Here is a 25247-nt window from a genome sequence, read left to right as displayed (position 1 = left end):
ATACAGTTTTGTTATAAAAAGTCTTACTGAATGGCAGTGCAGCCTTAGAATCAGAGGATCATAAAATGCTTTGTGTTGGAAGGGACCTTAAATATCATCTAGTTCCAAGCCCCCTGCCATGGGCAGGGAAACCCTTCACTACACCAGGTTGCCCAAAGCCCCATCCAACCTGGCCTTAAAAGCCTGCAGGGATGGGGCTTCCACAACCTCTCTGGGCAACATCTGCCAGTGCCTCACCACCCTCATAGTGAAGAATTTCTTCCTAAAGTCTAACCTAACCTATACTCTTTCAGCTTAAAGCCATTGTCCCTTGTCCTATAGCTATATTCAGTGGTGAACAGTCTCACTCCCACTTTCCTCTGGAATCTCCCTAAGTATTGATATGCCACAATTAGGTCACCCCAGAGTCTTCTCTTCTCCAGACTGAACAAGCCCAACTCTTTCAGGCTGTCTTCACAGGAGAGATGCTCCAGCCCCTTGATCATCTTTGTGGCCCTCCTCTGGACTTTTTCCAACAGCTTCACGGTTTTCCTGTACTGGGAACCCCAGAACTAGATGCAGTACTCCAGGTGGGGTCTCATGTGAGCAGAGTAGAGGGGCAGAATCACCTCCCTTGACCTGCTGGCCACTGTTCTTGTGACAGAGTTGGCTGCCTGAGCTGCTAGCACACAGTGTCAGCTAATACTGAGTTTCTCATTGATCAGCACCCCTAAGTCCTTCTCATCAGGACTGCTCTCAATCCATTCTCTGCCCAGCCACCTCCCTTACCAGCCCCTCCTTGCTGGTGAGTACAAGGCCCAGCATGGCACCTCTCCTTGTCGGCTCCTTCTTCACCTGGAGGAGGAAGTTATCATCAACACAATCCAGGAACCTCTGATTGCTTGTGCTCAGCTGTGTAGCCCCTCCAACAGATATCCAGGTGATTAAAATTCTCTGTAGGGACCAAGGCTTGTGAAAGTGAGGGTATACCTGTCTGTCTATAGAGGGCCTCATCCATTCGGTCCCTCTGGTTGGGTGGCCTGTAGCAGAGCACCACTATGGTGTCCCCTACACTCCATTTGATCCTAACCCATAGGCTCTAGTTCAGCTCCTCATCTATGCCCAGGTGGAGCTCCATGCACTGCAGATGGTCATTAATATAGAGGACAGCATCCCCTCCTCACCTGTCCTGCCTGTCCTTCCTAAAGAGCCTGTATCCTTCTGTCTTGCTGCTCCAATCGTAGGAGTCATCCCACCATGACTTTGTGTCATCAGCAAATTTGCCGAGGGCACATTATTCTCCACATGCTTATTATAACTCCCAAAAATTAATTATTCCATCACCTTTCCAGGGATGGAGGTGAGGCTGACTGGTCTATAGTTTTCTGGGTCCTCCTTCATGCCCTTTTTTGAAGACTAGAGTGATATTGGCTTTCCTCCATCCTCAGAGATCTCTCCTGTTTTCCATGGCCTCTCAAACATGATTGAGAGTGGCCTAGCAATACCTTCTGTCAGCTCCCTGAGCACTTGTGGGGGCATCCCATCAGGACTACTGTTCTTGTGGTTGTCGAGTTTGCCTAGATGTTCTCTAACCCAATCATTATCAACCAAGGGAGGGTCTTTCTTTCCCAAGACTTTCTCTCCTACCTGCACTATCCTGAGGGCTGGCATTAGCAGTAAAAACTGAAGCAAAGGCGGCATTCAGTAACTCCACCTTCTCTGCATCTTCCATCATCAAGACACCCGCCTCATTCAGCAAGGGGCCCACATTTTTCCTAGTCTTCCTTTTGCTGTTGTTGTACTTGAAAAACCTTTTGTTTTTTCCTTGACATTCCTTACTAGTTTTATGTCCAAGTTGTCCTCATCCTTCTATCTTGAATCCCATTTTACATTTATAAAAACCCATCTTCAACGACCTAGAATAAGTCCTATTTTGTGCTATTACTTGGTCAGGTGTTTGATTGTCTCTGAAGCTGCCTCCAACAGGAACTGAGGTCATAATTTTTTGTTGTGTGTCTGCACCTTAATTTAAACTTGATCTAAAAAACTTTCTTTGTGGAAACCTTTACTCATCATTCTCAATCCTGTCCATATCTTTTTTTTTCCTCCTTAGGTCTGGACTTCCTTATCATATACCATTTTAGTAGATCAATTCTTTCAGTAACATTGAAAGAGGCTCTATTGCTGTAACAAGCTCAAGGTCCTTGGCCATCAATCTAAGGGCTGTTACTGATAAACATTTTGTGGTCTGTCACAATTTGAAGTAATTTTGTTCTAGTGGTCTACACATTAAGTATATGATGATATTTAAATGCAAAGTATTGTTAATACTAGGGCAGCTTTGTCACTCCCCTATATTGTTTCTGCTTTGTAGCTTCCACTTTTATTTACCTTATCCAATATATGAAAGACCTTCATGATGCTCTGCTCTGTTCAACACCTGTCAACTTACAAATATTTATGACTATTTGCCCTCCTGCATCGTAAAGAAAAACATCTAGATACAAATCTTACTTTCCATAAAATCACAATGTAACAAATGTGTAATTCTCAAATTTCATTATTTTTAAACCAAACATGAATGTTTAGTGATCTTATAGATGTATGTGCCTACTGTTTACAAAGTTGACAGTTTCAGGACCCATCCAGTTTCTAATTCTTTGGTGTCAGATTTTCATGCAGGATACCTATGGAAGCAATTAAAGTGCCTTAGGAATTCCATTACCAACTCAGCTGGGTATTCCTTCTTATGAATCCTATGAATTCTGACTTAGTAGCTTGCTAAACCTATGTTTAGTGTCCTGATTTTGGCAGAGAAAGCATTAATTTTCTTTACAGCAGTTGGCATAGTGCTGTGTTTTGGATTCAGGATGACAGTAATGTTGATAACACACAAATGTTTTTAGCTGTTGCCAAGCAAGCCAAAACAAGGACTTTTCAGCTTCTTATACTGGCCTGCCAGTGAGAAGGCAGGAGACACACAAGAAACTGGGAAGGGACACAGCCATGACAGCTGATCCAAACTGGCCAACAGGCCGTTCCATATCATATCATGCTCGGTATATAACTGGGTGTTGTCTGGGAGGTGGTGTAGCTTGAGAACTATCTCAGCATTGCTTTCAGTTGTTGAAAAACTGTGCTGTTTATCACTTGTTTTGTATATTTTTATTATTATATCATCATCATCATCAAATTGTAGAATCATAGAGCAGTTTGGGTTGGAAGGGACCTTAAAGATCAGCTAGGTCCAATCCTCCTGACATAGACATGGATACCCTTCACTAGACCAGGTTTCTCAAAACCTCATCCAACCTGGCCTTGAACACTGCCAGGGAGGGAGCAGACACAGTTTTACTGGACAACCTGTTCCTGTGCCTCACCACCCTCACAGTCAAGAATTTCCTCCTAGTAATTAACTTAAATCTACCCTATTTTAGTTTAAATCCATCACCCCTTGTCCTATCACTATACTCCCTGATAAACAATCCCTCTCCAGCTTTCCTGTAGGCCCCTTCAGGTACTGGAAGGCTGCTCTAAGGTCTCTCTGGAGCCTTCTCTTCTCCAGACTGAACAAGCCCAACTCTTTAAGGCTGTCTTGATAGGTGAGGTGCTCCAGGCCTCTCATCCTTCTGGACTCAGTCCAACAGCTCCATGTCTTTCTTGCACAGGGGACCCCAGAGCTGGATGCAGTACTCTAGGTGGGATCTCATAAGAGTAGAGGGGTAGAATCACCTGCTGGTTTTAATACAGCCCAGGATACAGGTGGCTTTTGGAGCTACAAGTGTGCATTGATGGCTCATGTTGAGCTTTACATCAAGCAACATCCCCCAAGTCCTTCTCCGAAGGGCTGCTCCAGCCTGTAGTTATGCTTGGGATTGTGTCGACCTGTGTTCAGGACCTCGCACTTGGCCTTTTTGAACTTCATGAAATTCACACAGATCTGCACCTCCAACCTGACATGGTCCTTTTGCATGGCCTCCCTTCCTTCCAGTGTGACAACTGCAGCACACAGCTTAGTGTTGGAAAACTTGCTGAGGGTGCACTTGATCCCACTGTCCACGTCTCTGACAAAGATGAAAACTAGCTCTGGTCCCAGTTAATACCCCTGTATACCACTTGTCACTGGTCTCATTTAGACATTGAGCCATTGACCATAACTCTTTGAGTGCCACCATACAGCCAATTCCTTCTCCACTCACTGGTCCATCTGTTAATCCACGTGTCCAATTTAGAAACAAGGATGTCATATGGAACAGTGACAAATGCTTTGCACAAGTCCAGGTAGATGACATTAGCCACTCTTACATATCCATCAGTAATATAATCCCATCATTGAATGCTACCAAATTTGTTAGGTGTGAAACTGCATAACAGCTTTCATCAATCACTTCCTTATTTCCAATTTACCTGAGTATAGTTTCCAGGAGAATCTGATCCATGATCTTGCCAGTCACAGAGAGGAGACATTGACCTGTAGTTCCCCCTGACTTTTTTTTTTTTTTTCCTTTTTAAAAGTGGGGGGTTATGTTTCCCCTTTTCCAGTCAATGAGAGCTTCACTGGACCTCCACAACTTCTCAAATATGATGGAGAGTGGCTTAGTCACTATACTGGCCAGTTCCCTCAGGACCTAGAGATGCAACTCATTAGGTCCCATGGGCTTGTGCACTTGTGCACTCATCATCAACTTCCTTTTCTGTCCTATTAAACTGTCTTTATCTCACACCATGAGGTTTGTGGTTGTTTGTTTGGTTTTGGGTTCTTTTTTAAATTTTCAATTCTCTCCCTCCCATCCCACTGGGATGTTTTAGCTGCCCGCTGGGCTAAACAATGGCAGAGTCATGTGACATGAGTTTAAGTAACTATAAAGTGAGGAAAAATGGCTAACAGGGTGGTGGGGTCATATTCACAGAAGTTCTACAGATGTGCTCTTTGGTAAAAGACTGTGATGAGCCAGACATGGCTAGTAGGAAAAGCAACCAGAAGAGGTGATTTCCTTTTTACATGCTGTTGTGAAAGGAATCTTGTTCAGGTAGATAAAAAAAGACATGTCAATCTACAGTGCAGCTGGGCAGGCACCATTTTGATGAAGAAAGAACTCACAGGGATGTAGTGTATCAGGGAAACAGGAGTTGATAGAAGAGTGCCCTATATATTGTTGTATTTCACAGAAGGGTCTTTCAGTTACTACCAGAGGTTCTAGAATGTTATCAAAGCAGAAAACATATGAAAATGAGTATGCTACAAATTTATTCCCACTTGAAAAGTTAAACATTTCCTACTACAGGATAGGTTTGAATCCATCATCTTTTCTGCTTCTGCTTTCTCCTCAGTTCCTATCCATAGTTTATCTGTCACTTCCATGCGGTTTCCTTCCACATCTCCTATTCTTTCTTGGGAGAGGAGAGCACAAACACATTCCTCCTCTAACGTAAATGTCCTATAAAATATTACTTGACTAACTGCCCAGCAGTGAGAAAAACAGAGTAAAGTTAATGACAGTAAAATGCCCTGGGGAAGGTAACAGCCTCAGATCACTTGTTAGGAAGTCCTAAGAGCTCTCATTCCCACCTAAAAGCTGGGGTTAAAAGCTGTCCTTCCACCAGAACACTATGATAGTAGATACTTGGGGTCACCTTACTGAGAGAGTTTGACAGTCCAGTAAGTCTGTACAGAACCTATCAATCCAGTGCTCAGATAGCTTTAAAATTCAGGGCATAGTGCTCATGGTATGAGATTATGGAATTAGGGAAGGTTTTCAATTGTATTTAAGGACACTAATGCAGTTTAAATACATTAACGTGCTAAGTGGGAAAAGGAAGCATCAGTTTTCTTCTGTGAAAGAACATTTATTAACAAAAAACTACACTAAAAGCTTAAGAATATTTAGAATTTGCTTTACTATTAAAAATAAAATTACATATGAAAGCACGCACAGTTCATCCAAATTCTTTATTGAGTATTTGTTTCAAAACAGAAGTATAAAAGCACATTAGATAACTCCTCTGAAACTTTGGTCTGCAGAATTAAGGCACTTTGAACATTTTTTTCTTACTTCATGAGTAATTGTTTTCCAACTTTTGTTAATAAAGGCAAACAACTTTTATGAGTACGAAACTAGAGTTATGAAATGGACATAATTTGCAAACAACTCCACGTCAGTACCAGACATTAGCAAAGTATGTTGTGATATAAAAGCTTTCAGACCTAGCCTAATTTTTGTAAAATCTTTTTCCATGCTGAGTTAACTGTATGCATGCATTTCATTTATCCCTTTTATAATCCACTTCAATAATCCAGAAAACACATTTAGGGAAAAGTGGAAAACACTTTAGAATCTCAGTATATGTGTTGCTATAGGATTCCTTTAATGGGAATGAGTTTTTTATAAATAAAGAAGTCAACATGATCTCAAATACATCTTCAGAAGCTAATAATGTTTGCTTTTTTTCTTCTTAAGAATTTCCATTAGCCATGTTACTAGAAGGCATTTGGATATGCAATGTAGAACAACAACAACAAAGAAGATACATTTAATATAGGGTATATTTGTCTGTTTAGAAAAGGCAACATTATTGGTGTCATTGTGACATTAAACACATGATGAATTTTGACTCAGAAAAAGCATACAATACTACTGAACCAAAGTGCTATGTTTACATCTCATATTTCCTTAGATAATTCTAAAAGTCACCTGAAGTGATTTTTTTTCCTAGAAATGGTCTAATTTCATTTATATTTCTTACTCAGTGGAAATAACAATAATAAAAAAATACACTCTGTATTGTTCCCTGCTCTTTATGAATCCAATTCTGCAAACACTTACTAGCCAGCATGAGAATGAATCCTGGTTCTACAGAAGTTGACGGCCTTCAGCAGTTCCAGGATTCCACCCTGTGAAGTGCTTAATATCAGGAGCAGTTAAAGCACCTTCAATGGACTACTCCTTCTAGTGAGCACTGTGCTAGCAGTGAGTATCTGCAGCTTCACATCTTTTTGTGGATTCATGGTTCAGTTTATATTGTGTTATCAAAACAACGTCATTTTCTAGTGTTCCTTTTTTTTTTATTTTATTTTTTTTTTTAACAAGCAGTTTCTCTTCCTCTAAAGACCATACTGTTAATTTGTAATTCTGTGGAATCTATCTTGGAAAGCTTTTAGGAATGAGCTAGTCTTGTCCTCCTTCTTGCTGCTCCCCCTGGAAAAATGGAAAAAGAAGCATCATAAGTGCCTATAATTCTATATAATATAGTTACACTATATAATGTATTTACTGGTGAAACAGAAATCAGAAATGAAGCCTGAAGCTGAATCTTGCATTCTTGTGCTGGCAGACAGGAAATAATAATGATCTTTCAGCTTCTTAATTGATCAAAATAATGTAGAAACAAATCCCACATTGAGGAAACCCACAGTGACATTTTCACAGTGTTAGACTCCAGAGTCAGATCTTATTTTGATGGCTTTATTCTAATCCAAAAGACTTTTTGACTAAAGCACATAATCTAAGCTATTTAGACATATGTTTTGCTTTTACCTTGTGTCCTCCTTGGTGGTACTTTCCGTACAGGTGCTTCTAGAAAACAGAAAATTTGGAGTCAGAAGTTGTTTGTAAGAGCCTTTGAATTAGAATTCATTAGAAATGTTGGAAAGCCATTGCTGACTTGCAAAATCTGTTATTTAAGTTTTTCTGCAAATTAATAATTTTCTCCTGTTAGCATGTTGATTTGATCACCTGAAACATGAATGCTTAACATGATTCACACATTTATGTCTTGTGAAGTCATCCATCAAATCTTACCAATATTTCAAAAGCAGTATTTTACATTTTAACAGTATTAATTAATGTTATTCATACTGATCTCCTATGGATGGTTGCATGATGTAGGCAGGTAGCAGGACATTTTGCCCATGCTCTTCATCCAGCAAACACCATCTGACAGTGTCAGTAATGTACAAACTCAGGTTAACGTACAGTCCAGGACTCAGTCTCAACTTTTGTCAGAGGATGTCCAGATCTTCTGTATAGTCATTACTTCAGGATATATTTACAAGTTAAATGCTTAAAACTCAAAGGTTACAAGATGTTGGCCACATTTCCAGTTGTGTTTGGGTCCTGATGTGGAAGTGCATTGCAAGTCCACTGTGTGATTCCGTATTTAGAGTTCAGTTAATTTTCTGAGACTTCCATTTTAAAGGGTAGGGTAAAGCAAGGGCTATTGAACAGGGACCACCCTCATTAGCAGATATAACTGTTTTCCAAAATCCTGACTCAGTGAAACTATGGACATTTTTTTCCTCTTTCTCACCAAACATATTTAAAACCAGCTGTTTCTTTGTTGAGAGACAGTTCTTTTGCTGCTGTTACAGGAATGTTACTCCAGTTGTTTCCTTCTTTTATATAAGTGCTTGCATCTTCACTTAACCAGCTGCAGTCAGATGCCACTTTTTCCCGAGGTATGGGGTATATAAAGACATAGCCTCAAGATACAGGCTTCACCTCGTTAACAGCTGAGGCTAAACACTGTGTATCTGCACCAGTGTGATAGAAAATTTGAAGCTCTGCACTGCCCTGACAAGGACAGAACTTGGTCCGTTGAAAGTGTGCTTTCCATACTTGGATGGTGTACATAAAACTATGCTTTCAGGCATCTCCTTGGTTGAAGATAACTATTTCAGGCAATAGTTGACTTCCTTGCATACCTTGTAGTACTCAAAATTGAAGTAATACAAACACTGTAGTATCATAGCAGTATTTAGAATAGACTTCAAAATGTCAAAAGTATAAATTAATTTATAAATCCATTTTCTATCAGTCATTTTTTCCTATAAATTGAGTTCAAAGGCGGACAGAACAAATTATTCTGCAATATTAGAATTAGCATTGGAAAAGGACATACATACAAATACCAAAGAAACCCTAAACAAGCTACTTAACTTTGAATGAAGAGCATTAAAAAATTATTTGTAAACTTGGAAAGCAAAATCCTACTATGAAGCCAGTATTTGTCTCTTTTAAAAGATTAATTTTGGACTTTGACACCACTCAGCTTTTTCAAACACAAGACCTTCCATGATTTAACAACAGGATAAGAGTAGAGAAATTCCAAGGCCCTGTGAGATATTTACTTAACCCCAAAGGTTATATTCCCTCCATCCTACCCCCCACCTCACCAAGTTGAGAACCCCTCACGTTAGCAGATCACATTAACACTGAAAAGAAATAACTCAAGTTAAAAACAACTCACGTGGTCTTCTTCTGGATGTGCTGCTTAGAGAAAAGGCAATTCTTATGGTGCATGTTCCTTCAAATGTTGTACCTAAGCTTTGTGATTAGGTATTTCCTCTTGTTCACTATGCTTGCCAAATCTTTTAGACACTTTTAGCCACAAGATAAGCCTCAGAAATTTTCTCTGCAACGTTAGTGAAAGAATTCTTTTCCAAAACAATTATAGAACTCTTCTTGCTGAATTACTAATCTTCTGATCTAAATATTGTTTGTGATTAGATGCTCAAAAACCCCACCTGGGATGATCACTTCAGACAAAGCAGGTCTTAGTGACACTGGATTTTTAGAAAAACTAACCTTCCAGATGGACTTCCTTGATTTCTCTCTCGATAATCTGTGGCTCTCCCTCAATTACTTTAGTAACCTTGGTGTACTCAGTTCCAGCTACGATGAGCATCAAAAACAAATGAGTTAAATCCGGCATAGCATTTTTCCATATGCTAGGAGTCTTCAGTGGAAACAATGTCATTTTTGGGGGTGTAGATGTACGCAGGCCACCATGTTATTCATGCCATAAGGTTCTGCTGATTACCTTGGCCCTGCCACAAATGGCAGGGCCTTCTCTAGGGCTGAGTCATTCATTGCAAACTTGGCTTCAAGTTTTGGTTCAGCAAAGACTGCTAATTTTAATAACTAGTGCTGGATATTGTCTGAGTAGAATTACAGCCCATATGAAATAATTTTTTACTTTAGACCATGGGAATACATTCATTTGTGATGGGACTCGGTTTTAAATGCTTAGGAAATTTTCAATAAAACAGGAGTACATTGATGTAGACAAGAGGGCCATTAACCATTGTGACCCACAGTCATAAAGCAGCAAGTGTATCTGCTTCTATTGGCTAAACATATGATAAGGTGTTATCATGGCAGCCAAGGGTAGCTGACCGGATAAATCATGGAAAAGATAGAGAAAAATCAAATTAAAACAAAAGACAAATCTGTCTGTTTGGTCCATTCTGTAAAGCAGGATGCAAACTAACATATAATAGCAAGGGGAAAATAGCAAGAATTCAAGAGACAATATTGTCTTTCTCATATTTACTAAAGAGAAAATCTCTCTCTCTTTTCCATATATCTATAGGATCACTGTAACGCGTATCTCTACAGATTATATTTATTTAATGGTATACTTCTGTAACTGAGGATGATTACAGTTGTAATTGTTGGATTCTGGCATCAGAACTGTCACCAGAATTTTGAACAGTCTACATATAAAGTTTATTCCCGCTCTTTATTTCCTGGCTGACACCAGTAGAACATAGTCCAGTATACAGAGGGATTTTCTTGCTATAATTTCTTTCTTGTTAAATATTCAACACTGAAATAGGCATCTCCAGAGAGCAATTCTATTCACATAGCTGGGACACTTAAGATAACAAGATAAAAAAAAAAACCTGAAAGCTCTTATTTCTTCCCATGATTCTAGGCAAATCCTGGCTTAGATCTGTAAAACTAAGGTTTAGATGTTTAAAGCACAAGGGAGAAATACATCCAACAGTATTCATAGCCGTATTTTGGCTTGTCTTCTTGTCAACTAGCATGGTTTTGTTTGGTGGAAAGCTGAGCAGCTTTTGCAGCCATCACTAAATTTTTCACTTAACCAAAGTTTAAGTCACATCTAGAATAGTGCTTTTGAAGGACTACAAGATTTTGTATTCAACTTTGTAACTTACTAACATTTTTTGAGCTTCTGACTTAGGTTTACACTAACGATTACTGAAATCACACCACTTGAATTCTCTTTTTTTTATTCCCCATTGCTATTATAGACAGTTTTTCTAATCTACATTAAGCAGATAACATTCCAAATTTATAGATAAAGATTAATTTAATAAGCACAAATTCTTTTACCAGTTTTCTACAGCTACTGGTTAAATATTGCCAAAACTGTTAGAATTAAGAGAGCAAGAAAGAAAGAAAACCATTCCTTGGAATTATATATTTGAAGAGAATTAAAGTTAATGCCTTCATATCCGTCACCTGTAAGCGTTGAAAGAAGGATGCTAAACATGCCTTTGATTATTAACTTGAGGGCAATGAATATTCATTTCTGAAGAACTGAAAAATAAGCTGAATTTAGCCTATCACAATACTTTCCACTTCATCAGTGTCTTTCACAGATTTAAATTTGCTGAAAAAAAGAGTTCACAGCTAGTGGAATAAATCTTCATTGCTCCCCTGAGTTTTCATCAGATAACTTTTTAAAGACTGAAAAAAAAACTTTCTTTTTTTTTCCCCCCATGATCAATTTAATGAAAAAAATTGATTAAACTAACTTTGGTAATTGTTTCAATTTCACGAACATCTAGCACTTCAGATATGGCATTCTATTTTTTTCTCCCATTAAAATTACACTTTCACTGGGTCAGTCTTTAAAATGTTGAGATCAATATATCTGAGAGGGTTTTCAGTTATCATAACCTGTTGCAAAAATGTTAGTTATAGTACACTGAATTACCTCCCTGCAGAAGTCTTTTGATTTCTTCATCTTCAAGTAAATGACCATCACCTTCAATAAATTTGGTGACCTTGGTAACCTCTGATAGGATACAGGTTATCGCAAAAAATTGATTTACAGAAAACATTTGACAATCCTATAAGAACATGTTATTGAATTAATCATGTCATAGCATTTTGCTGAATTACACAATTCATGTTATGATATTGAGTTCCATGTGAACACCACGAACACCATATTGCAGGACAAATGTGGTATTCTATATCTCAGATCCAGGCAGCCTCAACTCTGGAGCTGGCTGAAATACGAAGATTGGAGACTCAAACTAGAACATGGACAGCTCTCAGGTTCTGAGGTTTAATCTCAGTATGATTCTGCAGTATGAGCACCTTTGCTGAAAACATGGAGTATGCACACAGTGATTACTTAGGTAAGGTATGTTTTTCTTTTTTAAGGAAGGAAAGAAAACAAAGATACTAACCTTCTTCAAGCAATTTCTTTAACTTTTCTTCATTGTCTGCACCACCTGCAGTAATTCTGGTATATTTTATTTCAGGACCTGGAAAAATATTTATAAATCAGTGACTTCAATTAGACAGAACGGGATTGCCTTTTAAATTATTTGTTCCTATTTAACGTCCTGTTTGGGATGGTTCTATCTTTGGCATGCTTTAACCTGCTCTTTTGATCATTTTACCTTTCACTGTATCCCCAATTAAACTGAAAGAGGGTTACAGGCAGTATTTAGAGCTATTTGGGCAATTACTCATACAAATTTAACATAGTAATAGTAAATATCTGCTCTTGAAGTAAGACACAGATTTAATCATTTTGTTGTATTAGGTCATAGATAGATACTTCTAAGTGCAAAAAGATTCTGAATCCACTGATGTTGATTGACATTTTTGGCTTTATTGCTGCTATGAGTAATTTGAGAGTTTAACATTTCAAATTATTTGTCATTTGAGATTCTACTACAGAAGGAAGAGAAGGAAATATTGGGCCTGAATCACTGGAAGTTTGCATTATATTGACATTTTATGAGAGATATGAGTGAAACTTGAATTTCAGAAGTGAGAAAATGTTGTTTATTGTCTTCCCCAGAAATTCTGTAGTGAAAAATAGCAGATTCATTCAGAAAGCACCAATGGTTTTTGCTATTTTCATTGTAGTAAATAATTGTATGATAATACTTAAATATGATTCCTTATTTCTCCCTTGCTTGAATGACTTCTTAAATTAAATTTTAAGATTTTCTAAATAAATAGGAGTTTCTGCTAAGCCAGTATGTTCCTGTAACACCAGCTTTTCCTTACAACTGCTCTGGCAGACAGAATTTTAATGGCAGCATTCAAACTACTATTTAACCAAGCGGATGAAAACATGTTAATAGAGAATTTGTGACTGCTTAAACCTGCTTCATTTTTTCAATTCCTGTGAAGTTTCTAGGATTCCTAAAGAAATATCTTAGTATTAGGTCAAATATAATTATAATTGGCAAGACAGTTTGAAAGTTACTGTGGGAGAAGATCAAAGGACACAGATGCACGTTAAGTTATATTAGCTGAAAACGAATGTCTAACTTCTTGATGCCATACCAGTTTAGACCCCCCCCTTAAAGAGAAAAACAGAGAAGGTCTTTTAGTGAAATGACTGTCAAGGGAAACTAGGATGACATGCAAATGTAGGTATCCACACACTGACGGTCCACCTATGGTCAAATGAAACCTCCCTGGAGATACACAACCCAAAAGTTTATTGTTTTGCATGCTGTTACAATATTGTTGCCATTTCTGTATATGTTTGTGTGGCACATACAGTAAACAACTCAAACCATAAATAGGTAGTGGAAAATTAATCTCTCATGGAAATGCAGCTTATGCATTAGGATAGAACTTAAAATGTGTTACTTCTGCATGTAATGATGAACTTCACTAAGTATGAATAGCTCAGCATAATTTACCTTGAATAATTCTTTCTTCTGTTACTTTTTTCTCTGTCACTTCCACAGGTCGCCCATCAATGATTTTGGTATATGTTTTAATAATTGGTTCTACAAGGATTTTTAAATTGAAGACATTAATCAAGTAATGAACAGTGTTACAAGTGCTGCTATTGAGAGGCTGAAACTTACTAAAGCGCACATAGCCTACGTTGCAAAAAATATCAGAAAGTTCAGAGAAGACCAGGAACTAAGTTTCCCCAAAATTTAGGATGGCCACATGCTATTTTTCCGTTGAAAGTACCCTATATGTGAACTTCTCAATGGCCCTAGAAGCAAAGTTCACCTGTCTGATAAAACCGCCTTTCTAATAGAAAAAGCCATGCTGCAGTTTTGATTGCAAAACAAAAGCCAATTAACAACTCTTAACTGAGGCAGGTGTTATGTCAGCATGCAGGGAATTCCTAACACTGCCCTGACCCTAGCTGCAGAACACAGCTAGGGAATAAAAAATAAAAATGCCTCTTTTCAAATGCATGATAAATGAGAATCAGAGGTGAAATGATACAATGAAATTACAATACTTCCTGGAGGCATTGTTAAAAACAGAAAAGTTGTCTACAAATCACATGAATCACCTCCATTAAAGTAGAAACTGAGTGGGAACAGTGAATGTTTCACATTTTAACTAATACAAATCAACTTGCTGAAATCATACCAACCTCCATGAATCACTTTAGTTATTGTCTCCCCTTCCCTGACTATTTTGAACTCAGGTTCCCCTTCAATTAATTTAGTGAGCTGTGTGATAGATGGGTCTGTGACATAGGAAAAAAACAACACATTACAAATATTCATAAATGTATGTATGGTATTCCATGGTGTTGATATGAAGCTAGCATTAGCTACCCTTAATAAACCAGATTATTATAATGGCGGATTTTTGAGATTTGAGAAGTCATTTGAAGCCATATACTGTCTTGCACTTCCTCCCATACTATCTTTAATTTAGATCTTGTTGCACACTTACTACTTAGAATTAGGGTTTTTTATTATTTTTGTGTATCCGCCTTTTTTTCACATCTGTTGAAAAGTCTCAGGCAAAAAAACAGATCCTCAGAAGCTGTAAGGAAGTCTTCCTCTATATATACACTGGTAAGAAACCTACTCTGTGGCACTGCTGAAAGCTTATGCCTATTGCTCTGCTAGTGATCATCATAGAAACTACTGTGTGAAAACTTAAAAATAAATTACAGAGAAAAAATAAGAATTTGTCATGTTATTTCTTACTAACTGTACAGATATCCAAGAGGAAACTAGGCCATTTAATCAGTATTCTTATATGTTGCTTTGGGATTTTTCACTTGTTTTGCGAGGGAGGTGTGTGTCAATTGTTCTTTCATGCGGGTTATTTTTCCCTTTTTTTTTTTTTTAAGCTACCAAGACTTGGCCAGTGGTCACCCAGTTTAAAAAGTAAATAAACTTCAGAGATTAACTGGAACATCTGTAAGGGTATGTATCAAATCGGAACAGCTGTAAGGATATTTGTCAGCTTTCATGGCTTTCATTTTTTGAGTTGTATGCAAGAGGTTATCTTGATTTCAATGGCCAAAACAACCTTCTTAATCTTTTGCAATCCCTGTAGAGCACACTGATCCAAATGTATCTCTGCCTGACAGGCAGTTGGAAACTTAACACAGTCTCTCTCTCTCTCACTTTCTTTAAAAGTCCCTTAAAAATCTTTCATTCATGTAGAGGTCAATAGATATATTATTTTTATATGTATAAATTACTGACAAGCATTTAAGAATACCTTTTTAAAAGGTAAAGAATCTTATAGATTTTTTCACTTGCTTTTGTTCTGTTTAGAGACATTTTTGCATGTTGAGATCCAGTAAACACCAACATACATTGAAACAAGTGATGAATACTAATAAAAACTTGTCAAAGGTTTATTTATGAAAATTTATAAATCTCTCCTTTTCTTTTTAGATATCTAAATTCCTGTATCTTCCTATGTGATTGATATAGCATATGTATGCAAAACAAAAGGTAAAGCCATAGAATCATAGAATTGTTTTGGTTGGAAAAGATCATCAAGTCCAACCATTAACCTAGCACTGCCAAGTCCACCACTAGACCATGTCCCTAAGCACCACGTCTACATGTCTTTTAAATACCTTCAGGGATGGTGAATCAAATGCTTCTTTTGGCAGCCTGTTCCAGCAATTGACAACCTTGTTGGTGAAGAAATTTTTTCTAGTATGAAATTTAAACCTCCTCCATTAATCCATTAGGATTTGGATTTCAATCAGATTCAAGTCTTTAGATCCCTTTAACTTGCTTATGTATGGACAATGAAAGCACTATGCAAGTAGAAACAATTGAGACAAAAAAGGGCAGACATCATCTACTAAGCTGGGGAGTGGTAGTGGTGGGGTCTTTTTTACTGAAATCTCCTTTCCATCATGATCTGCTAGAACTTTCTGACACATGCTGCAAAAATTAACATGCAACTTTGCCAGATTTTTTTCTACAGACAGTTGTGGGCTTATGCGGTTTTGAAGAGAGCTGCTGCTCACTGCTGTTACTGCTTACACGCTCAGAAAGTCCAGACCTGGCTTTATTAGGACTCTTTCTGAATCATCACCAGAAAGGTTGTGTTGGCCAGAGATCATTCCCTGGAGCGTGTCCCAAAGCAGAAACACTGCACTGGCAGTGGAAAGCAGTCATGCTTCAGTACTCGCTCACTTACAGAGGTTTTTTAATTTATCTCTCTGGTGAATAACACTTAATTGTACTTTTGACTACAGAAGTACTCAGACATTTCATTTTTTTCTTTAAAAGACAGTTCTGTTTCAGTTAACTATCAACTTGTAAACATTGTGTAAATTGGCTAAACTATCTGTCGTGTGTCTGGATTTAACATAAAACATGTAATTTCTGAAGGTGATTTGCCTTCATCATAGGAAGATTTCTAAAATATCTTGGATGAATTATCATATGGTATCATCTATCTATTTATTTTGTTCTGTGGATCTGATTTAATGATGGAGACCAGGCAACAAAGATCCGAATCTATTCTAAATGGGATGAAGTACAGACAAGCTAATGAAGAAGCAAGCTCATGTTACTTCTTCTGTGAGGAAGTCCTACCAGAAATGATTACACAGTCTGGATAAAATTTTTGTAAGAGATTTTTTCTCCTCAATTGAGCTTAATCAGATACGATTGGAGCATTTTAATTTCCTTTGTAATTTCAGTGAAAAACTGGAACTCTTTAGATCTGTGCCTGGTTTAGTGAAAACAATGGGTGTTACAAATCAATTTTTGGTGTCTTCAGTCCACCACTAATCTTTAGCTCAGTCTTTTGCCTCAAGACATTAAAAAAGAAAGTTTGTCTATCAGTCTTTTCCAGGTATATGACAGATATTGGTATTTAGAACTGATTGAAAACTGTAGAAAAATGACCTGATTTTTTTCTTTCAAAATGAAAGAAATAAATCTACTTCTGTTTTCATTTTTAAAAGTGTTTTTTTATTTAAAATATAGTAACATCTGGGTTTCTTAAAAGAAATGGTATTAAAAAAGATTACTTAAAAATGCCCATGGAAAAAAGAGAAAATCCATTTGGGGAGAATAAACGTGCAAAATCTTTTTATACAAAATATTTCAGCCAGTTCTAATTGCAATATTTGTATCTTTGCTTTTACAGCAAAGTGATGAATGTCCTGGAGTTATGTCCAAAATGCATCTTGTTACATAAATATATACAATATATATTCTGTGTATGTATATGAACATATACAGAAATATATATGCTAATGGCCTCGTTTACCTTCCTTTCTGATGATGGGCTTGACGTTGCTTTCAATTATGTTAATTTCTGAAAGTATAGAAAATGGAATATAAAGCACATTCCATTCTTACAGTTTCTTTATAACAATGATCAGCTAAATTTGGTCTGGTCATAAATTTGTGGATAAAATTACAGATATTAATGGATGAAAAAGCAACACTACTAGAGTATGGATCAAATTTCTAGTTATTAACTGGTAGTGTATACAAGTCACCTGCAGACAGTCTGCTTGCATGCTATTTGTTTTTGCTGTGCCTTACAAAGCGCAGTGGTCATGAAACCTATGGTACTGAAAGGTACATAATAACAAGGGCTCATAAAGTTCCCTGCATGAAGATTTGTACAATTCCCTGACATACCTTAAGTCTGAATCTTGTTCTTTCCTTTTCATAAGGGATCTGACCCAGTAAACAGGAAATTCAGATTGGATATTCAGAACGACTCTTATATTTGATAGAATGTCACGGCGACTATCACTGTGAAATTGTCCCTCTACACCCAAGTCAGGCTCACGTACTCCTTGAACATCTCTGACAGATCAGTATTGGACTCGTATTACAGCCTTTGCTGTTAGGGATCCTAGCCTTCCCATTCCCACTTTGAACTGAATCAACAGTTACAACTTCCTTGATGTCTGACAGTGACCTCCCTTGCTTCAGAGATGACAACCTGCCTCTACTGGCTAGCTGTGCTGTGCTTGATGCACCCTAGGACATGATTGGGCTTTTTGACTGCCTGGGCACACTGTTGATGCATAATCAAGTTGCCATCAAGATAGATTATACCATTCTTTGTTCCAAGAGTCCTTTAACTTCAATATATCCATTCTCAATTTTCAAAAACCCAGCGTGATGTTTTCCATTTCTGCTGATAAAAGTGGGTGGAATCCTATAGATATCTAATCATTTGTCTAAATTCATATTCCCTCACAAGCCTAAGCTTCAGCAGGATCTTTATCTTCTAGGACTTTGCTTCAACAGGTTCTACTTTATACGGAGAAACTAAATGCAAAACCTGATTCCTTTTTTTGCATATAGTCCCTAAAGAAAATGGTCAGAACTGCTTCCCACACAAGCTTCATATTTGCATGTATGGGAAATAGGTGGAACATTTACACTCTGTCTCTCTGGAAGCATTTATGAAAAAGAAAGCATCTCAGTGAAGAGCTTGGCCAATGTCTTGGAGAGTAAGTACAGTACAGTGCTATGTCTTGGAGAGTGAGGCAGTACAACTCTGCTATGCACCAAGCACTGAAACTTGGCTAACATGTGAAAATAATCTTTTCCGTATGTATCTTGCCTACTCCAAAGAGTTTGTACAGTTTACTTCAGAGTTACTTTCCTGTCACACATCTGGAAAGGGAAAAAAATACATACAGTAGCGCCACAGCCAGAAACATTCTACTTTGGGTCTTTCTCTTCCTGTGTTTCATTGACACAGCTTACTTTCCCAGAAATTGGTTTTTAAGTATTACCGTTTCCAGTCTTGAATTGTAGATCCTTTCTTTTTCAGTAAAAAAGAAAGAAATCTCAAAACCATCTGTAAGTGTTTTAAATTAACTTACTGTAAAACGTCAGTGGAATCTCTTTGAAGGTACTGTCACGAACAAACTATAAATACAGAAAAGTGATGTTAAAATTTAAAAGAAAGAATAATTGTCTTGTAATTTCCTAATGAGCTTGAGTAGGATTCACTGCTTCATTGATTTAAATGTTCAGCTATGCAATTTACCTAGGTGCTCATTCATTGTTGAGGAAAAACATAGTCTCAAGAGGGCAGCTGAGATAGATAAGGATGCCTATGCTTCTGAACAGACTATTGAGGTTGATGGGTTTAATGATATAGCAATTGACTCAGTATTTCTTTGAAAGAGGGATGGCCTCAAGGATTTGGAAGCGATTAATTTTGCTGAAATGATAAATTGTATCCGAACCAAGGAGCAGATTTGGGGCAGTTCACATTGGACTTAGCAAAATGCAAATATTATACCACTATTTGGTGCTGAAAAACATACATTCTAAGGATAGAGCACAGTGTTTCATTCATGATTATATTTGGGTAACTGGAAGTTATTGAATGTGTTGCCCGTTGAAGAAACAGAGCAACCCAAGAATCACTTATGAATTATAACATACATGGAACTCCAAAGGGATCATGATTTAAAGAGTACCTTGATTTGAATGTACTTAATCAACTTCTTCAGTATTGTGAGCAACTGATCATTTCCAACAGGCACATCTGACAGAAGAAATATGCATGTAAGAGGAAACATACATTTGTGTTCATTTTAATCGCATTACTTTGCATAAGGAGATGCAATCATTCTCACACACTCATAGAAGCATGTACTTGTATATATGCAATTTTCCATATTAGTGCAAAAGATAGCCTGTGACATCTTGTCTTTCACTTTCACAATATTTCAGAGTTGCATGAGTAGCGAGGTAGATTTTCTGTTTCTTATTCCACATAGAAATTGTCTCTTTAAAGGAATTAACATTTCAAAATAACTGCAGCTACTGAGCATATAAACAGATTCAGAAGAGTGTGTATAAATTCCATGAACTAATGCTCACCTGCTGGATATAGGAGTTTATCAATAACATGAATGACTCCATTGGTTGCCATGAGATCAGATTCTCTTGATTTCAGTTCATTAACCAGAAGAGTATCATTGACCTTGTAAAGGATGAAAAGAGAACACAAGTTATACAGGACATAAAAAAACAAACCCCAAACTTTAATACAATGTTCAGGGAAATGCATCTCATTCTGTAATGTGGATAGACATGGGACATCAAATCCCTGTTACAAAGCCATATCAGGGAGAATTATTTTTCAACACTTAACTGTTTTCAAGAAGAGCTTCCCTCCTTGGATAGTTTTAAGAATGTTTGTCACACCAGGCTCAAAGCCACTTCCAATGAAAACTCCTTGTGTCAAGTGGTAAAGGAGAATGTTCCTGAGAGCATTTTTGTCTCCTATTTAAAAAGGAAAGTAAAGTAGGGGTAAACATTAAATTTTAATGGATAGTTCTTTCTGTAATTTCTAAGGATGCATTAGTACCTGAGCCCTAATTAAGCATGATATGAATGAAATTACCATGAACAGCTATGATTTGAATCTGTTAAAATGACAATAAAGAGGAAAAACCCCACTTGATCTAAAGGGACTTGGAACATAATCAAAAAGATGATCTGAGAACTCCTATGTAAAAGAACAAAAAAGCAGCCGGCATTCTCCTATATTTCTGTGTTGTTATCTCTTATTTGCTTGTGCCTCTAATTGGAATTTTTTGCCATTTTCCTACATATGGTCTGCAAATCATTCACTAACACAGTCATTTCAGGACCACCAAGAAGATGGCAATGTCAAATTTCATGGAGCTGCAGATACACTGCATCCTTAACACTATTGTGATTAAATGTAACTGTAGCTAACTGAGTATAACTATTCTCTTGTGGCAACACCGTCCTGAGATTATTTGAGATAACTCACAACTCTTTATATACACATATCTTTTCCTATCTGTGGCAGGAGAAAGTTGTTATTTTTTTCAGGCATAAGAGGAGTCATTTGAAGTACTGGTTTTGTATGTTTTTACAGAGAGCAGACATAGTCTAGAGAAGTTGGGAAAGAGGGAAAAAACCCAAACCTATGAGGGATGATTTTCATATTTCAAGGTCTGACATTGCTACTTGGGAGTAAAATAATAACGCCAAAATTTTCAAGACTGTCTTTAAAAAGAAATGTCTTATGGAGCGCAAGTTAGTGTCCTGGAAGAGCTCCCTGGTGCTCTGGGTCCATGGAGGTTCAAAGTAATAGGATGGGCTGTAGAAATACCCACAAGCTGCCAAGGAGACAGGGTATTAAGGAGAACAGCTTTAAAAATACACCTGCTTGCTATTTTATGGGACATTGACCATTCTATTTAAGGTTTCATATCAGCATTACATGCTGGAATTTGTTGTTATTAGGAGTTTCAGCCTTGATGAAACTGCAATGGAAATACTATCTGGTTTTAATTTTTTTTCCTGGTGTCTCCTTCCATGAACATTTTCCATTTTTGGTTTTTTGCTTTGGTCATTGATATTACTATAATTCACTTTACTACTGAGATGCAATTAACCCCTCATTTTCTTCCTACTAAAATTAGCACTTAGATTTTGTGACTGGATCATTCACAAATAATGTCAAGTTATATACATGACCATTCAAAAGGTAGTTTCACAAAGTTTAGACTACCTTTCTTCTATGCCACAATGGCTATTGGTTAATAAATTATCTTTGTTTTGTTTCTTTCTTGTAGATAATCAATGTTATTCTTCATGTTTCTTTAAAAATTACATATTTTTAATTTTTATGGAGAATATCTTTAAAGAAAGCCAAGACAGAATTCCAGAAAATAATGACACAAGAAATGGACATTCTGCCACAAAAAATAAAATGCAGGTAAATTACAATCTCCTCTGCCAAGGAAAGCAAGTAGAAACTGATTCACAGTGATAGAAAAAAAGCTAGTACATAAATCCCCTTGAAAAGCAGAATGGCAAGTATAGTTGTATTCTTAATTATAGAAATAATCCAAAAATCATATGTTCTTTGTGTAAAATGTCAAGTTGTGTATTGAAGACAAAAACAATAGACCTGATAAACTTAGTTAATAAAATGACTATATACTCCAATAAAAACAGAACATTTACGCAGTTATTTCAGTTCACAGCCTTGAGACAAGCTTAATTTCATTTCATAGCTACCTAGTGTCAGCCATTTAGACTATCCGTTAATTTATTGTTTGTCCCTAGAGACACATGACACAAAAGGTAATTTAGAGCACTATCATAACATTAAATGGCTGAGGGGATAATTCGAATTCACAGTGCCTCATTAGCGACTTAGCGGCTGAAAGGAGCTGGGGTTAGTACTTATCAACACTCTGAGCTGGACTCCTTTGCAGTCATTAAGGATTCATGGGATTTGGCTTCATGTCTTTGAACTTTGATCTGAAAAGTGCAGGAACTGAAAATGTGACTGACCTTCTGGATGTGGGATTCAAAACAATCATTCTTCCCACACTTGTGCAGAGGCCAGATTCACATTACCCTCAAGTAAACTAAAATTATTTATGGTGCTGTGGCCACTTTCTACCCCTCTAGTGGGAAATTCTGCAGCAGAGTTTTAAGTGTTCATTGTGCATTTCTTCTCTTATGGAAAGAAAGCATAACATTAAGTAAACTGCTTTTAAATCTTGTGAAAAGTCTATATAATTCCAGAGTTTTAAAGTGTAAATTGAAAGAAATTACATAAATTTGCATTTAGCAATATATATTCTATATATGACTTGTAGAGCGTGATATGAGAAATCACTGGATGGAGGTAGAAAAGAGAAAGGGAAAGAGAGATAGGAGACTCAATACCACATACTAATGCAATGGACACAACAGGAAGAAAAACGTGATATGAGACTTTTCAGTTTAATTAGTCTATTGCAAGGTCGAATGATAAAAAGTTGAAGCTAATTAAATGAATGTTGGTTTAAATTTGGAAGGTAATGACATGTTAGAATCTATAACAAGGAATTAAATTAAAATTTAAACTCAGGTTGAATGGGTTTTTTTCCAAAAAGATATTTTTATCTGTTCCCCAGCAGGAATTAATATAAGGAAGTTCTATGACCTGCTCTATGCAAAATGTAGGATTTAAATCAGACATCTTTTCTGTAAGAAAAGCACTAGCCACCTTTCCCATCAATTTTATCTTTGCCTGTATTTCTAGGTTTTTAATGTTACTTACTTATCAATATAGCCTTATCGTCATCAGTCAAACCTTTAAAGGCATCATTGGTTGGAACAAACAGAGTCCATTGTCCAGGTCGTGACAGAACATCATCTAAATCTGCAGCTTTCACCAGACTGAGGAAAACGCTATTTACAACAAACAAACAAAACACAAATACATTCTGTTGGAGTGTAGTAACTGTGCTTGGATCCAGGCCCTTAGTTCCCTCATTTTTTCTGATAGTGCTTCACTCTTTAACCACTCTCACGGTGTCCCAGAAATAAAGAGAATGGAGGAGGAATATCTTTAGTCTTAAGAGTAGCAGACAGAGGAAAAAGGATTTGAAAAGTTGGCAGCCTAGATCAGAACAGAACTAATCAAATAAAATCCCCACAGATCAAAGAGATGAAGGGAGGATCCCAAGGGCAGTTGCTGTTTCTAGGAATGTTGAGATACTTTCAGGCAGAGGAAAGAAATACGTACTCAATGGGTGTGTATCATACTGCATTCATATGAAATTGCACTACATGATAATGAAACCTCTTGACTGTCCTGCATTTTTAGTTATGGATATATCATCCAATCCCTTTCATCCTCTTTTATTCCGGTGTCTTACTGACTTCTGTGTAGCATTAACAACCATTCTACCCTAAAGTCTGAAAGCCCTTCGAGCACACAGCTGGAGGAGAACCCTTTTTCTTTTTTCTTCCCTCCTTCCACCCCTGGTTTTTTTGAAGGAGATAATGACCCCTTCCCTGCCCTCCCCACTACCAAAACCCCAACAATTCATAGAATCACAGAATATACTCAGTTGGAAGGGACCCATAAAGGTCATCATGTCCAATTCATAGTCCACTACTGTTTGTCAGACTGGCTGTGCTGTATACACAGTTTCTCTTTCTGGGAAAATTTCAGTGCTGTCAAAATTACTACCCACCTAAAACGTTTATCATTTCTCAGCATTTCATGCAATGTCTTTTCGGCTGGACTGATGATCTGCCTGAAGATATGAATAAAGCCATTCCTTCCTTCTTTACTTCCTCTGACCATGCATGAATTTTCAATACATACAGCCTGATTAGAAGACAAAAACAAGTAGCTATTCACACTATGATACATATTTGAACTTATTTGATAAGAAGAGATAGATACATACTTTCCAACAGGCCCCTAATTTTATAAATAACATTCAGGTGTATTTCAAACAGTCAAGTTGTGTGTTCTTGCCAGGAAATCTGGTATTGTTTGAGAGACTGAAAGTAACCAAATTTGAAGTGTGTTAATATGGTGTAAATATTTCCAAACTTTTTGTTTGTTTGTTTCCCTTGAGAACGTTCGTAATTAGATTTAAAATCAGCTTCAAAAATTGCAACCATTGGGGTGCCAAATCTGAAATCCTTTTTCATTTTTCAAAAGACCCTTCCATGCAAAGAAAGTTCCCATGGATAAAGATCAGATTTTCATTTTTTCCTAGCTTATAAGATATTTTCTAGATAGTTGTAATGGTAAACATTGGAGTTTTAATTCAACTTTGTATTTTATTCTTTCAGAACTTTTTATTTTGGTAGTTGAGATACATGTTGTTAGAAAGCCTTGTTCACTTACTGTGCGATACACAAAAACTCTTAGCAGTTTCCCTCCAATAGTCTCCAGCTCTTGTCCATTGTACAGTTCGTTGAGCCCAACTTTCACTTTTATAATGTGATTCTGCAGGATTGCTCTGAGAAGGCGTTGATCCATCCTTAAGGTGTCGTCTACAAAGTGAATTTTCATTCAAATAAGGTTAAATGTGGGTGCTATAGTAAAAGACCATGGAAATACTGAATCTTTCTTTGAAATTCTTGAGTTAAGGCTTGGATAGATCTGTATACACAGAAAATGAATTGTCAGGTTTTTTTCTGTACATTGCCATTCCTTAAATTCACACATGAACTTTTGACA

The 25247-nt window shown here is 37.0% G+C and overlaps 1 protein-coding gene across 5 annotated transcripts in view; it reads right to left on the bottom strand.

The window, feature by feature from the left end:
- Positions 1-5910: 5910 nt before the first annotated feature.
- Positions 5911-25247, bottom strand: part of POSTN (periostin) — a gene marked incomplete at its 5' end in the record, with an annotated part of 35954 nt that continues 16617 nt past the window's right edge. Inside the window, 15 exons of one of the 5 annotated variants that reach the window (XM_084264287.1) lie at positions 5911-7175; positions 7515-7553; positions 9564-9650; positions 11728-11808; positions 12209-12286; positions 13691-13780; positions 14392-14487; positions 17508-17555; positions 19093-19138; positions 19699-19766; positions 20105-20207; positions 20379-20509; positions 23322-23452; positions 24244-24380; positions 24912-25060. In XM_084264287.1, the coding sequence (XP_084120413.1) occupies positions 7135-7175; positions 7515-7553; positions 9564-9650; positions 11728-11808; positions 12209-12286; positions 13691-13780; positions 14392-14487; positions 17508-17555; positions 19093-19138; positions 19699-19766; positions 20105-20207; positions 20379-20509; positions 23322-23452; positions 24244-24380; positions 24912-25060 (1325 nt within the window). In that variant the 3' untranslated portion in view covers positions 5911-7134. The remainder of the gene's footprint in view (positions 7176-7514; positions 7554-9563; positions 9651-11727; positions 11809-12208; positions 12287-13690; positions 13781-14391; positions 14488-17507; positions 17556-19092; positions 19139-19698; positions 19767-20104; positions 20208-20378; positions 20510-23321; positions 23453-24243; positions 24381-24911; positions 25061-25247) is intronic. The other 4 variants (XM_084264288.1, XM_084264290.1, XM_084264289.1 and 1 more) reach the window with 4 other exon arrangements.

The sequence above is a fragment of the Gallinula chloropus genome, assembly GCF_964237585.1.
Source record: "Gallinula chloropus genome assembly, chromosome: 1".
Taxonomy (NCBI): Eukaryota; Metazoa; Chordata; class Aves; order Gruiformes; family Rallidae; genus Gallinula; species Gallinula chloropus.
This window is presented reverse-complemented; position numbering and strand designations above follow the sequence as displayed.